This window comes from Trichoderma virens (genome assembly GCF_000170995.1).
Source record: "Trichoderma virens Gv29-8 chromosome Unknown TRIVIscaffold_87, whole genome shotgun sequence".
Taxonomy (NCBI): Eukaryota; Fungi; Ascomycota; class Sordariomycetes; order Hypocreales; family Hypocreaceae; genus Trichoderma; species Trichoderma virens.
This window is the reverse complement of record NW_014013662.1, coordinates 181,943-195,915: the sequence shown is the minus strand read 5'-3', so window position 1 is coordinate 195,915 and position 13,973 is coordinate 181,943. Positions and strand designations below refer to the sequence as shown.

The window sequence follows — 13,973 nt, the reverse complement described above, 5'->3', positions numbered from 1 at the left end:
CTTGCTCCATACTGATGAAATTTCGAAGCTTCAAGTCGCGGAATTATATTTCTTACCCTAGACCTTAAACATACACACCGGAAAAATGAGAATCAAGGGTTGCTTTGTAGTATAGCTAAGAATGACTTCTCATATTACAGATTAAGGGGTTTGATTCAATTTTTATGTTGTCGGGACCCATAACAGACGCCGACCTATTTGGGCTTGTCTGTCTATTACAAGCCGTCCAAAATGTCAACGTGCCATTACAAGACTGACTGAACTCACTTTGAGGATAACAGTGACAACATTTGACCACTATTGATACAAACAATGCGATTCTAAAAAATACCAATTTCGATGCATCTCCGTGATCAAGAGCTTCACACTCGCTCAGACCCAATAATTGCACGTGATAAGAGAGAAATCCACCTACTCCGCCCTTTGGTTGACATTTGACATTTTGGGCGAGCTTACGGGGTAGCATCCGCACATATACATCCCATTAGAGCCAGAGCGATATGTACAAGTATACTCGTGCCTGGATCTTGATCTTGTAAGTATTAGGTTGTATTCAATACTTTGCTCTTTTTGCTACTCATTGCGGTCCTTACCGGTCTCTTCAACATGGCGATTCGTGTGCGCAAGTCCACTGAGGACGATCTCCCTGCCATTGCTCGCATAGCTGCGGCAGCCTTTCACCCGGAAACGGATGCCATTGCAGCCCGGTTGTTCCCTGCTCGACTCGCTGGAGGGGGTGAAGCCTATTCATGGCGGTATGCCAAAAAGACAGCAAGCCTGAGTTCCACAGATGCCGTCATGGTTGTAGCCGTCGATGACTCCCTAAACGACCAAGTGGTGGGATTTGGCCTGTGGGATGTGTACCAGCACTCCAAGTCTGAAAAGGCGGCCAATCAACCCCAGTCTGCCGCTCAACAACTACCGCCACCCTCGTTTGACCAGGCGGCTTATGCAGAGCTGCGCGCTATTGTTTCAGCCGACCACCAGGAGATGTTCGGAGAAAGAGGCATCAAGGACGTCTGGCGTAAGTTTTCTGCCTCCCTGAAATTCTCCGTGCCATTATCCGAAATTGCCCAAACGGGTAGCTAACAGGAGCTTTCCCGGCTCACAAGATCTTGATTACCTCGGGGTGGACCCGCAGCAGCAGCGGAAGGGAATCGGGAAGATCCTCCTAGACTGGGGCATCAGCCGGGCTGCAAGTGAAGGAAAGGACTGCTACCTGCTGGCGACGCCTGCCGGGAAGACACTGTACGCGAAGACGGGCTTCGAGGAGGTGAGGACGGTGCCAATATTTGGTGTTTTGCACACCTCCATGATACTTAGACACGGCAAATGATGATCTGCACGAAGTACTGTACGAGCATGAGGAAATGACAAGTAGCTACCAGTACGAGTATTCCCATCCGACCTCTCACAAGACATTGTGCAAAGGCATACGGAATTATCCCCTGGTCAATTTCAAATTTAGTAGATCGCAGTCGGCACTGGGCGGCGCTAGGAAACATTGTTGAAATCTGTCGGCCGAAAGCTTGGGGCTGTCCTCGGCATATTCATACACCCATGTCCGAGTTGGCCGAGCCTCGCCTTTTCAACCTCAATATCCCTCCCCCTTACATCACTGTGTTTCAATCTCCCTTGCATTGCTCCATCCAAGCGCTGTATCCCTTGATGTAACTCCAACCCACCACCCGAGATTTGCTTTTTGCGATACCGCCGAGACATTCCCAAGCCATGGACCAACGACAGCATGAACCTTACCGCCGCCGGAGACCCGCGCTCTCATGTCTTGAATGTCGGAGACGCAAGCTCAAGTGCGACCGAAGTAACCCTTGCGGCCGCTGCGTCTCGACTGCGACACAGTGCAATTACAGGATCCATCAGCAGAAGCCTGGAGCTAGGCATCGGCAAACTCGCCGGATATCCAGCTCCTCAGTGCCAAGCCCGGCAGCTGCCCCTCCAGCCTCGCCGCCATCACAAGTCGACGCAGTCAGGCGTACTTGTAATGTGACTACGAGTAATAGGGAGGCATCAGACGATGGCGGCCGGGAAAATGAGACAGGTGGCGCCACGGCATGGACGCTTGGGCCAAATGACTTGTCAAACACACCAGGTGCAAATGAGATCCAAAATCCGAGTCGCTCCCGGTTCGTGGATCCCGAGCTCCATCATCTCAGGGAGCGGGTACAGAGGCTTGAGCGGTCCCTTGTACATGTTCCCGTACACGATTTATCCCAGGCTGGCAGAGATGTCCTCGCTGGTGAGTCGGGTATGCCGGATGCCCGTATCATCTTGAATAAAACCAGAATTATGAGATGGAGCCATTGGGTTGGCATAGCCAAAGAGGTACAGTCTATAGCTTGTATATGTGTTGTAAACTTTTGGGATACTCACATTTGTTATGCAGTTTGCCCCCATCATCTCCTGTTATGGTGCGATCTGTGGCTATGGAGATATGAACTCGTTACAGAGCGCTGAAACTAGAGCGCTGATTGTCGAGACCAGCGGCTTGCTCCAGAAATGCAAAAGCGTGGCTAGAAATCTCAAGATTGGGCGACCTAGTAGATGCCTTTCGTCGCTGAGCTTTGATCTGACGCCCCCTTCCCGTGAGGTAGCAGACAAGATGACAGCCTTGTATTTCCAGTCATTCGAGTCAACGCACCGGATTCTACATGAGCCGACATTTTGGAAAGTATACAATAGATTCTGGAGCAACCCCGAGAGTGCTTCATCCAAGCTACGTCTCCAGGTTCTTCTTGTCATTGCGATAGGGTCCAGTTTGGCTCCGCATGTGGAATCCGATGCCGGACTTCGCCATACGGTGCATCAATGGATATACGCAGCTGAAACCTGGCTCTCTGGACCGCTGGAAAAGGATCGCCTCGACATCTCCGGGCTGCAAATACATTGTTTGGTCATGCTGGCTCGGCAAATCTTTTCCATTGGAGGGGACCTCGTCTGGATATCGTCCGGTTCGCTCATCCACCGGGGGATGCAAATTGGTTTGCATCGGGACCCCAAGCATCTGCCTCCCATGTCTATATTGCAAGCGCAGCTGCGTAGAAGATTATGGGCTACGATATTAGAGCTTGTTGTTCAATCGTCGCTCGACTCAGCATTGCCGCCGAGGATCTCTTTCGAGGAATTTGATACAGAGCCACCAGCTAATAGTAATGACAATGAGATAAGAGAGTCGGCGACTGAACTGAAGCCTCACACCAAGGAGACCTTTACTAGTACTTCTATGCAGCTCATCCTCCTTGATTCGCTACCGATGCGGCTTCAGATTCTTAACCTCCTGAACGGCCTAAACTCCGAGCTGTCCTACCTAGACGTGCTTGACCTAAGCACAGATATCCTTCAAACTTGTCGTCAGTGGAATGCTTTCGCAAGAGAAAATAAAGCCTTTGGTGTAACCCCATTTCACCGAAATTTACTCGACTACCTTTTACGTCGTTTTCTAATTCCCCTTCATTGTCCCTTTGCTAACAAAGCGCGAATGAACCCGTTGTTTCATTATTCTCTCAAGGTTAGCATAGATACCGCCACGACCATAGTCTCTCCTGAGCCAGATGAAGGATTCTCTAATCTTATGGCGATTGGAGGAGGACTGTTCAGAGAGGGTATTCGATATGCGACGAGCATTATTAGTCTCGAGCTTCTCGCTCAGGCCGAAACTCAGTATCTCGATGGGACCCTGCACCGCAACTCGCATTACATGAACCCGCTTAAAAAAGTCATAGAAGAAATGAAGTCCCTGTCATTGGAGCGGATTCGTCAAGGCGAGACGAATGTCAAGAGCTACATGTTCTTATGCATGATCACGGCACAAGCGGAAGCCACGGAAGAAGGCATATCCAGTGAAGGGCGTATTGCCAAGAGTGCAAGGGATAGCATTTCGTTGTGCTTGGAGCTGCTGCAAAATCGTCTTGGTACTACTTCTTTATCAATGCCTACGACAGATATCGAATCAACAAGTATTGATGAAAGAGAGGACTACACCTATGGATTGGACTTTGACATGGACTTTTTCTTGGCGGATACAGGATTTACTTGAGTTGTTGATACCTCCGTAAGGAAGGACTCATCACAACTAACATAGTGTATTACAAATATGCTAATGCATGTTTCGACTGTAAGTTGTATAAGTATTCGACCCCTTGTACAAAAGTAATGGTCGCGTCATGCCTCTATGATCGTTACGCAGATATAACGCAGCGGTTATAATTACTATTTCGAGAGAGAAAATGTAACACATTTCATGCATGCTTTAGCCCACCCGCATGAGTGACGGAATCGTGAGAGATTTTATAAATGATATTTTTTAAAAGGGGCCATTAAAGAACTGTTATGCGATGCTCCAGTTGCGCGGTGATCGCCCCCCTCGGCCGAAACGGCAACGGCGGATATATCGCTCGGCAATGTTTTGCGGGTTCAATATACCGAGACAACAGTTAGATGTAGGCGAGCAACACATATATAATCCTTCCATGGTGCTCTCATCTGTTATTTAGCTCGAAAACTTTTGTTAGCAACATTCTCATCTCAGCCACGGTCTCATCCGTACGCCTCCTACTCTTCGCCGATTCAACAAGAGCGTCTAAACTAGACTCACACAACTTCGGCTTCAACATCAACTTACAAACACCAATGGCACAAATGAAAGTGTTAATCAGCGGTGCTGGCATCACTGGAAATGCCCTCGCTTACTGGCTCTCCAAGTTGGGCCACGATGTCACCGTTGTTGAACGCTTCCCTGAACTTCGAACCACTGGTCTCCAAGTTGATCTCCGAGGTCCTGGCGTCGAGGTTCTGAAGCTCATGGGCTTTGATCAAGCTTTCCGGGCCAAGTCGGTTCCAGAACAAGGATTTCTCATCGTCGATAGCGCGAACAGACGACGCGCCTATTTCGGAGTAAACAAGTCAGGCAAAGGGTTGCAGAGCTTCACCACCGAATATGAGATCATGAGGGGTGACTTGTGTCGTATCATGTACGATGTTATAAAGGACAAGGTCACTTTTCGCTTCGGGGTCTCGATTGATAGCTTCAAACAAAAGAACAACGAGGTCGAAGTTCACTTTACCGATGGTACAACGGATCATTTCGACTTCTTGGTTGGTGCTGACGGCATGGGCTCAAATACCCGCAAACTCATGTTGGGCCCCGGTGTTCAAGACGCATTGCGTCCAGTTAAGGGTGCCTACACGGCATACTTTACGATTCCTCGCCCCATTCAAAAGGGCGAAGAGTACAATTCTACATTTTACCTGGCAACTGGAAGGCGAGCTATCATGACGCGGAGACACAGCCCACAGGAGATCCAGGTATACCTCCCTTGCAACACGACCTCTGATCGAATGAAGCAGGCACACCGAGACGGAGTAGACGAGCAAAAGAAAGTGCTAGCAGAGATTTTTGACGATGCAGGATGGGAGGCAAAAGACATTCTGCGAGATATGTTTAACTCGGAGAACTTCTACTGTGAACGGCTCGGTCTCGTTAAACTCGACTCTTGGTTCAACGGCAATGTCGCGCTTGTTGGTGATGCTGCTTACTGTCCTTCGCCGCTCACCGGCATGGGAACAACTTCTGGTCTTGTAGGAGCTTACGTCTTGGCTGGAGAGATTGGTCGTCACTGTGGGAAACCAAAGGACGGAGCCAAGGCGCCTACTGATGGTCTTGATGTGGCGTTTAAGAGCTATGATGACAAGTTTAGGCCATTCATCGACCAGGTAACACACGGAGTGGGCGATGACACAATCTTTTGGAACCAGATGCCATCGTCGGCATTTGCTGTTGCGCTCGTCAACTTGATTCTTGGAATAGCGGCATTCCTAAGGTTGAATGTAGTCGGAAACTGGATTCTGAAGGAGAATGTGAAATGGACACTTCCTAACTATGATGAGCTGATGAGAAGTTGATGGACCGGCTACTTTTTAATGTGTTTAACAAAACTGGCAGCATAAAACATATGACGATGTCCCTTACAAGGGCAACGGTCCAGTATCTACGCTCCACCTATCATTTAGTATCTCTATATTTTCTATCTAATCTACTTTCTTATACAAATGAAACAACTGTATTTCTACCGACTTTATACACCTCAATACTACTTTCTTCTAAGTGGGTGCTATATTCTCGGCAGGATATGTATAAAAAAAATATTACAAGACAAGCTTCTCATTCGCCTTTGAACTTTTTGCCAAACAGAACCATCTGAAGCTGATCATAGATTGACAAAGCACCGGCTCCAGCAACACCACGAAGAATATTTGCCCCGGCACCATTAAAGAGAGCTCGTACTCCATTTTTCGCAATAATTTGTCTGGCAGCATCGAAGGAGCTCTTATACTTGACTGCTTCTCCCGAGGTCATCATCATACGTCGGCGGATCGTGTCTAGGGGGTAGGCAGCAATGCCCGCTGCTGTGGTGACAAAGTATCCCAGACAAAATGAGGCCAAAAAATTGTTCTCCAGAGCACCGATAAGAACAAGCGGCTTGAAAGAGTCGTACATGCCAAAGTAAAGACCACGATAAACAACAGCGCCAAGGACGGACGGGAAGAAGCCGCGGTAGAGACCGACTATGCCATCTGATGCCAATGTTTTTCGGTATACGTCGATAAATCCATTGAACTGGCGTTGTCCTCCTTTCTTCGCGTCATTCGCCAACCGAGTCCGTGTGTAATCAAGAGAATAGACAAAGAGCTGGCCAGTCGCTCCGGCAGCGCCTCCGGAAGCCAAATTTCCTACCATCCACATAGCGTACCCGTCACGATCTTTCTTATAGCCAAACATCTTCTTAAATTTGTCGCGAAAAGCAAAGTTTAGGGCCTGTGTGGGGAAATACCGAATCACATTTGCAGTGTTGCCGCGCCACAAGCTGGCAAAACCTTCATCAGCTATTGTACGCTTGAAGCATTCGCCTATGCCGTTGTATCTACGATCTAGGCGACCGACTTTGATCATTTCATCTTGGTTCTGGATAAGGAGCTTGACTCGCTCGATGGGAGCAGCAGCGGTCTTGGAGACGGCAGCAGAGACACCTCCCATGAGAAAGTCGGCCATGAAGGGCGGCATCCCCAGGATCTTCTCAGAGGGTTGAGCAGAAAGAGCCATTGGGAATATTGTAAATGAACTTGATAAGAGAGCGTAGAAATAAAATCTGAATGTGATTGACAGAGAGAATGAAATAGAGTCCAGTGGCAGCATAGAGGATAGATCGAATTCAGTATAAATACGTATGCTTTACAGAAATAATCGATACGTCACCGGTCCTCAAGTCATTTTATCCTATCCCCCGTGTATGTTCGGAAGAGGCAATCGAAGACCAGGTGTTGTCCGTATCGGCGCTCCGGACCCTTTTATACGCTCCGGACCCCGGACCTGCGGCAAAATGGATCGGACAGGTTCACGGATATCCGCTCATGTCCTCAAAAGGACGCAGGCACGGGCTACAACTAATCAGAATTCATGTCATAATATTAACATTTTGAGGGTTTATAATTTTATTCTTTGGTCAGTACTTGCGAGTGTGTGCGAAATACATTGATTCGCTACTATTTGTTGCTTGTCCATTCATTCCGTTGCTGGCTGAAAAACCGTCATGCTGCCCCTGCTCCATAGTGGGACTACCTTCAAACTTTCAATCTTCCACTCGGACCCCTGTTGAGCAACCGTTGCTTCATATCGACACTTGACTATCAGAGAGCTATCCTGGGAGTCGGAGTGAAAAGCCTGTCCTATCTTGATGTGTTGAGATTCTGAGTAGCAAGTGATACTAGCGGCAGTGTTTTGCTCATTCAACTTAACCAAGAAATTAGTCAAGGAGTGAGTGGTTTCCATAGTCGTGCCGACTGCACTCATGCAAGCGCTGGTAATCTCTTTACGTCCTTGAATCGGCTTGTAGTCCATCCCAAGGACTGAAAACGGGCTGAGGTCGATTGTAGCATCCTCAGCGAAACAAAATTCGAATAGGTTTTCGTCGGCACGATCTAGGGCGTCTGCGTATCGCAGCACGACGTCAATTGCCGCTTGTCTAGCGAGGATCTCTGTGATGCAACCCATACTGATTAATTGAAGCTTTCAACAATTGGGTGAACTCGAGAGAAGCAGACGGCATATTCGCGGCTATTTATGCGATACATTTTGCGGCCAGCAAGCGTAGTCTATATTACTCCGAGCGTGTTGGTATGCGGCGTCGTTCATCAAACTCGCGGCTGGTTCACATTTGGATCAAGTGTCCAGGTGATTGTTCAGGCAAACAAAGTTGTCTCCATCTCAAATATTATCCAAGAACAAAGCGACGTCTAGCAATGGAATCTTGCTCTCATAGCCATGCACAGCAATTTCTTCATTGCACATGGTGTCCCAATAAACGCAGGATGTTTCCTCTTTGGTATCAGCCCAACGCCTCGGTCCATCCCTGACGTCTAGATTGACTTCATCAAACAAGGGTATGAGTAGTATCAATGTGTTAGTGCTTTTGACGCCACCCCAGCGAAGGGAGTGAAGGGCGTGAGAATATCATATCCACCTGATACTATGGTCAAAGCTTCGGAGCTATCGTAGTCCACCGATCGTCGATCATGACCCATCATTATCTATTCTATTATATATTAACTCACCCTCACTCCTCATTACTTCCAACCCTCTTGCTAGAATCTCATCGGACATCAGCCACCGACCTCAGCCACGTCTTGATCAAGTTGAAAGACAAAAATGTCAACCATGGAGCCGAACGCCGAGCCAAGCCGAACGCCGAAGCCGAGAGCCGCGAATCCTCTGCTCACTCCTCACATCGTAGGCATTCGGCGTTCCGTATTCACATAACTCATGAGGCGATTCAACTGGAACACCGCGGTGGTGGACCCATATATCACTTTTCACAATGAACAGTGCCTCTCCCAATTTCGTTGTTCCCTCTGAAATCCCCCGGAGACGGAATGGGCGTCCACAGGCCTGCGAGCCGTGCCGCCGGCGCAAAGTCGCGTGTGACCACCGGCTTCCCATTTGCTCGCGCTGCATCCGCAAAAGTACTCCCCAAAGCTGCCGATACCTCATCCAGGGGCAGCTCGTAACACCGGCTTTGCCCTCAGGTGTCACTAGAAGCCAATCGGCTGAGCTGCTTAATGAACGGCAACCCAGAGAACCAACAGGGCCAAACCCGACTACATTAAGCCCGTCAACGTTGGAAGATCTCTCCCCTCCGGATGAAAATGTTGGCTATCTCGGGGCAACCAGCTTCCCAGAATTCTTTCGCGAGACTCAGAAGCACCTTGACTACGTAGTTGGCCCTGAGCCGGTGCGTGATGGTCTAGCGGGTAAGACTGAAAACAACATGACTTTGGCCAAGATGGGGCCAGACGCAGCGGCATTCGAGGCTGCCTTTGCGTTGCTCCGGCTGATTCCAACTAAAGAGGCAGCACAATTTCTTCTCAGGCGGAATGTGAACCCCAATGATGCCTGGTGCCGCCTTGCTTTGGATCGTCTGCACGCCACTCTGTGGTCGGCATTGGGCCACTTCCTCGAGGGTGAGAGGAGTAACGAAGCAATGTCACAGCTGGCAATGCTACTTTTCCAGAACAGTTCCAAACCCCTCAAGGAAGACTTTTCAGATCCAGACCAGTGGTTTGAGGCCTTCTCCGGTGCTAATTTTCGGTGGGAAGGTCTGGGCATCTTGTTCACGTTTTGGATGTTTGGGTCTGCCTCCCTCACAGAGAACGGCACCGTTGAGCAACGCAAGTGGCTCGGACACTACAATCGTAAAAATCTTATGCAAAAGTACAAGGATGGTGCCACAAGAAGCGTTTACCTTTGTCGTCTGACGAGCTGCAACAACACAATGATGGTGTACCTCTTGCACATGCATAGTCTTGCTGAGTCGCTCATCACGGGTGATACAGGTAGGTGTCTTTGGATCTCATATTCGTCTCAGAGGTGCTTAAGCTATCTCCTATCATTTGGTGCCTAACTGCTATAAACAGGTGCGGAATTTTGGCGTCATCATGCTGAAGCCGTCGCTTTGGCCACCTTTCTTGGCCTCCACACGGCTCAGCCGAACAACTCAGTTCCAGAGGAGTGTGTATCTGTCCAGGTCAAACGGAGACTCTTCTGTTCCGTTTTTAATATTGACATGGTGGTTTCTACTTTGACAGGCCGGCCTCCATTAGTCAGTAGCAAGCTTTGCTCGACGCCGTTGCCTCTTGACGTGAGTGATGAATCATTGCTTAATCTCAAAGTTCGGCCGCACCGGCTGGACAAGGACGGATGGAATATGGAAGGGAAGAACCATCCGGTGACGTTCCTACGAGCTGCCTATATAATCGCGGGGATAAGAAGTGAAATTCTCGAGATTGTGCTCCAGGCGCCTCATGTCACCACCCAGCATAACTTTGAGTAAGTTGATACCATTACACCTGAACTAAGAAACTTCTCTACTAACACCAAAAGTGCTATGCGGAAACGAGAATTGGCTATTTTCTCTCTATTTCCACCCGGATTGCAATTCAAGAACGAGGATTTCACTAATCCCTCCGTCGATGCTCCCACCCTTTACATCAGGCTGTTGACACGACTTGAGCATCTAAGCAACCTTTTCTTCATTGAGCGACTCTCATATAGAGGAAGCATCTTATACACCCCCCAAATGCTTGAAATCAGTCTGGAAATGATAACACTTACCCTCTCCTTCTGGACGCAGCAAAATCGTCTCGAAGGCCTCCAGGGCGACTACGAGTGGCTTGTCATGCTACACGCCGCGCCTGCAGCCGGTATTTTGTGCATGGAGCTTTTGAAACAGCCTTCCAGCACTGAGCCACCAACAATGACTACAATCACAAAGCCCATGATCATAAAGCAACTCAGTTTGCTCATTGGTTTCCTTGAATGGATCGGACCGGGAGCACCGGGTGCTCATCTGTGCAATAGCATCAAGACTGTAGTTGAACGGGTGATGGAGCAAGCTCTGAATCCCGCGATTCCAAGGCCCGTAACTCAACAGGAGTTCGACATGACATGGGACACGAGTTTACCGGAAGATATGAGCGATTTCAATTTCGGTCTACTAGACACGTTTGACTGGCTGAGGCTTCCACCGAATACAATCTAGGCTGCTTGGAACTAGAAGCGTTACTCGCTGGTCTGAGTTCTTTCTTCTTTTTTGATGTTATATGTTTTATGCGCTTTAGGTTGAGACGTTTGGATCAAACATGCCTTGAGTGTGGCAATTAATTTGTGCGCATCGGAACGAATTTTTTTTCTCATGATTGGAACGAAATTAATAGTTTATGAATCGGAACGAATCGATATACCAAATTGACACGACGGATGGGAATGAAATGATACATTGTGCGACTAAAATTTTAGGACCAACTAGTATTAATAGATGGCTTCTGTTGATACCTGCTCCATCCTACTTCAAGCTCTCTTACCACGGCTCGGTTCCATCGATGTTGGTAAAAGTCCCCGTAGGACCATCCTTGTCGAGAGTGGCCAATGCTACAGCCCTCACAGCTCCCTCTTCCACATCCATGGCGACAGACAGGTGGTTGTTGAATGCCGTTTTGCGGAGTCCAGGACAGCAGCAGTTGACCTTCCAGCCTTCCTTCTCAAACAATGTTGAGTAACATGCCCCAATCATGTTTGCTGCAGCTTTGCTAGACTTGTACGGTATAGAGGCGTTGTGCTGATAGTACTTCCATGAAGAGTTCAGCGTATTCCCAAAGGAGCCCATCTCTGAGGTAATAAACACAATTCGTGGGACTGAGCCTTGGTCTGCAGCTTTCTGCAACAGAGGAATAGTAGCGTCTGTCATCTCCATGGTGCCAAACACATTGACATTAAACAATGCGGCCATTTTGGCCCTAAGGCTAGGTAAATCTTCCACTGCATGTCTTCCAATGCCAGCATTGTTGATTAAGACATCAAGCTTGCCGTACTCGCGATCAATTTGCGCCGCACAGGCCGCAATTGACTCATTTGAAGTAATGTCAACTTCAATTGGAGAAACTGAGCCAGCAAGCTTCTCGATCTTTGATATAGCTTCTACGCCTCTTGAGAGAGCTCGGCAACCAAGAAGGACATGATAGGTGGGCTGCTCCGCCACAAGCTTCTTCACAATCTCGTAGCCAATGCCCTGGTTGCCTCCGGTAACAAGCACAACCTGTTTAGTTGCGGGGTTGTCAGCCATTGAAATTGACTACCTAGTATTGCCAGGTTGCGAGACTCATAAAGGGCTGCTTATGTGTGGTTGTCGGCGCGCTTAATAATGATGAAGTGAGAATATGTAATAAAGATTCCAAAGACAGGACAGCAAAATGCAACCCAAAGAAGCTCTGTAGCAAGCTGAATGCAGTCATGCTAATTGCTCAGCGGCTTACTCATCTCCACAATGCCTCTCAATTACTGCAAGCTCGCTTGGTATCGGGGCTTTTCCTGTTCTCCGGCATAGACTCGCGCTAAAGTCGCGATCCGCATTGGAGTTTTCGGTGTCCGCACGAGAGGAATAGGCTTAGTACAAGCCTAGAACTGCCTGTCATCAGCGCATAATAGCAATAAGAGGTGGGTTGCTAAACGGCCTCAACTAACCACAACTAGCGGGATCTGTTAACGACAAGGCTACGATACACGCGTGCAATACAGATCCCGGTAATTGCTCATTTTCTATTATATCAGTTAGGTGTTTTTGATATATATATGGGTTACATTCCGTATGGCGATGTAAAATTATCATCGGCACATTATCATTGTGTACATACCAGCTTTAGAGTAGGCAATCAAAGACAGAGACGTTCCCTATTATCCAACACTCGCCATGACAGATTTCAGTTACCTCGCCGGGCCTTCAAAGGAATGGACAGCATACATAACTCGGAACCCAATGCCCAAGGTTGACGTTATATCAACCGAATTTCGTCGCGTCCACAATGCCCAACGATACGCAGCCAGAGATGCAGCCATGAAGGCCCTCGGCGACCATCAAGTCACATGGGAAACAAGAACAATACCGACAGCAGACAGCCTCGAAATCCCGATTCGAATCTTTCGCTCGCCTACCCGCAAGGAACGAGCCTCCGTCTTAATCTACTACCATGGCGGCGGGTTCTTGACAGGCTCAATCTCAACTGAAGATCCCTTCTGCATATCCTTAGCCCGGGACACTGGGTTTACGGTTATTAGCGTCGGCTACCGGGTGATACCAGAGTGGAAAGCTCCTACGCAATTTAATGATGCCTGGGATGCTCGCAGTTGGGTGGTTGACAATACAGCAGACTTGGGATTCTCAGAAGACTTTGATCTATACGTCGGAGGTACTAGCGCTGGGGCTTTCCTGGCAGCAAGTGTTGTTCAAAGAGAAAGAGAGGTATGTTTTGGTGATATTATTACTATGAAGTGAATTGCAGAGTATAGCTGACGTCTGATAATAGCTGGGTGAATCACATATCAAAGGCCAACTCCTCGCCGCACCTTGGCTCTGTCTCCCAGAAAACTTTCCCTTTGACCACAAAGTCGGCGACAAAACTTCGCATATACAATGTCGCGATGCTGACTTCCTCCATCAATCCCACATTGAGCAATACCGTATCCTGATGGGAGTGCCGGACGAATATCGCGATAGCTTGCTCTTGAATCCTCTTCTATTTGATGAGAAGAGCAGCATCAAGAATTTGCCTCCCACGCACATTATGGTCTGTGGAGGCGACCCCTTGCGGGATCAAGGCATGATTTATCAACAGAAACTTGATCGTATGGGGTAAGATATCATAGTGCTATCCTTCTTCGGTTAAACATAACTTTTCTGGACGAGGTCATTGCTAACGAGAGCTTTTTTAGAGTTCCCACAAAGCTGAATACTTATGCAGGATATCCACACGTCTTCTGGATATTTCCAGGTCTTGCCATGAGTGAAACATGGTATCGCGATCTATTAGAAGGCCTCCAGTGGTTGACTGAAAAGCAAGAGAATGTTCGCAAC

The 13,973-nt window shown here is 48.3% G+C and overlaps 8 protein-coding genes across 8 annotated transcripts; 5 read left to right on the top strand and 3 right to left on the bottom strand.

Annotated features, from left to right (window-relative positions):
• Window positions 1-606: 606 nt before the first annotated feature.
• TRIVIDRAFT_226011 (uncharacterized protein) lies at window positions 607-1,336 on the top strand (the record flags this gene model as incomplete). Its single annotated transcript, XM_014096611.1, has 2 exons — window positions 607-1,024; window positions 1,113-1,336. The coding sequence occupies 2 exons, from the start codon at window positions 607-609 to the stop codon at window positions 1,334-1,336; spliced, it is 642 nt and encodes a 213-aa protein (XP_013952086.1).
• A 395-nt stretch (window positions 1,337-1,731) lies between these two features.
• On the top strand, window positions 1,732-4,054 carry TRIVIDRAFT_44566 (uncharacterized protein; the record flags this gene model as incomplete). Its single annotated transcript, XM_014096610.1, has 3 exons — window positions 1,732-1,986; window positions 2,056-2,343; window positions 2,405-4,054. 3 exons carry the CDS (start codon window positions 1,732-1,734, stop codon window positions 4,052-4,054), a joined length of 2,193 nt encoding a protein of 730 aa, XP_013952085.1.
• Window positions 4,055-4,647: 593 nt separating this feature from the next.
• On the top strand, window positions 4,648-5,919 carry TRIVIDRAFT_57822 (uncharacterized protein; the record flags this gene model as incomplete). The annotated part of the gene is made up of 1 exon (XM_014096609.1): window positions 4,648-5,919. One exon carries the CDS (start codon window positions 4,648-4,650, stop codon window positions 5,917-5,919), a length of 1,272 nt encoding a protein of 423 aa, XP_013952084.1.
• Window positions 5,920-6,178: 259 nt separating this feature from the next.
• On the bottom strand, window positions 6,179-7,117 carry TRIVIDRAFT_44655 (uncharacterized protein; the record flags this gene model as incomplete). The annotated part of the gene is made up of 1 exon (XM_014096608.1): window positions 6,179-7,117. The coding sequence occupies one exon, from the start codon at window positions 7,115-7,117 to the stop codon at window positions 6,179-6,181; it is 939 nt and encodes a 312-aa protein (XP_013952083.1).
• A 459-nt stretch (window positions 7,118-7,576) lies between these two features.
• Window positions 7,577-8,065, bottom strand: TRIVIDRAFT_45127 (uncharacterized protein; the record flags this gene model as incomplete). Its single annotated transcript, XM_014096607.1, has 1 exon — window positions 7,577-8,065. The coding sequence occupies one exon, from the start codon at window positions 8,063-8,065 to the stop codon at window positions 7,577-7,579; it is 489 nt and encodes a 162-aa protein (XP_013952082.1).
• Window positions 8,066-8,933: 868 nt separating this feature from the next.
• On the top strand, window positions 8,934-10,973 carry TRIVIDRAFT_133633 (uncharacterized protein; the record flags this gene model as incomplete). Its single annotated transcript, XM_014096606.1, has 3 exons — window positions 8,934-9,792; window positions 9,985-10,396; window positions 10,427-10,973. Coding segments are annotated over 3 exons (1,818 nt in total), but the record flags the coding sequence as incomplete, so codon positions are not given.
• Window positions 10,974-11,426: 453 nt separating this feature from the next.
• Window positions 11,427-12,188, bottom strand: TRIVIDRAFT_45041 (uncharacterized protein; the record flags this gene model as incomplete). The annotated part of the gene is made up of 1 exon (XM_014096605.1): window positions 11,427-12,188. The coding sequence occupies one exon, from the start codon at window positions 12,186-12,188 to the stop codon at window positions 11,427-11,429; it is 762 nt and encodes a 253-aa protein (XP_013952080.1).
• Window positions 12,189-13,001: 813 nt separating this feature from the next.
• Window positions 13,002-13,946, top strand: TRIVIDRAFT_129952 (uncharacterized protein; the record flags this gene model as incomplete). Its single annotated transcript, XM_014096604.1, has 3 exons — window positions 13,002-13,361; window positions 13,426-13,751; window positions 13,832-13,946. Coding segments are annotated over 3 exons (801 nt in total), but the record flags the coding sequence as incomplete, so codon positions are not given.
• Window positions 13,947-13,973: the final 27 nt, after the last annotated feature.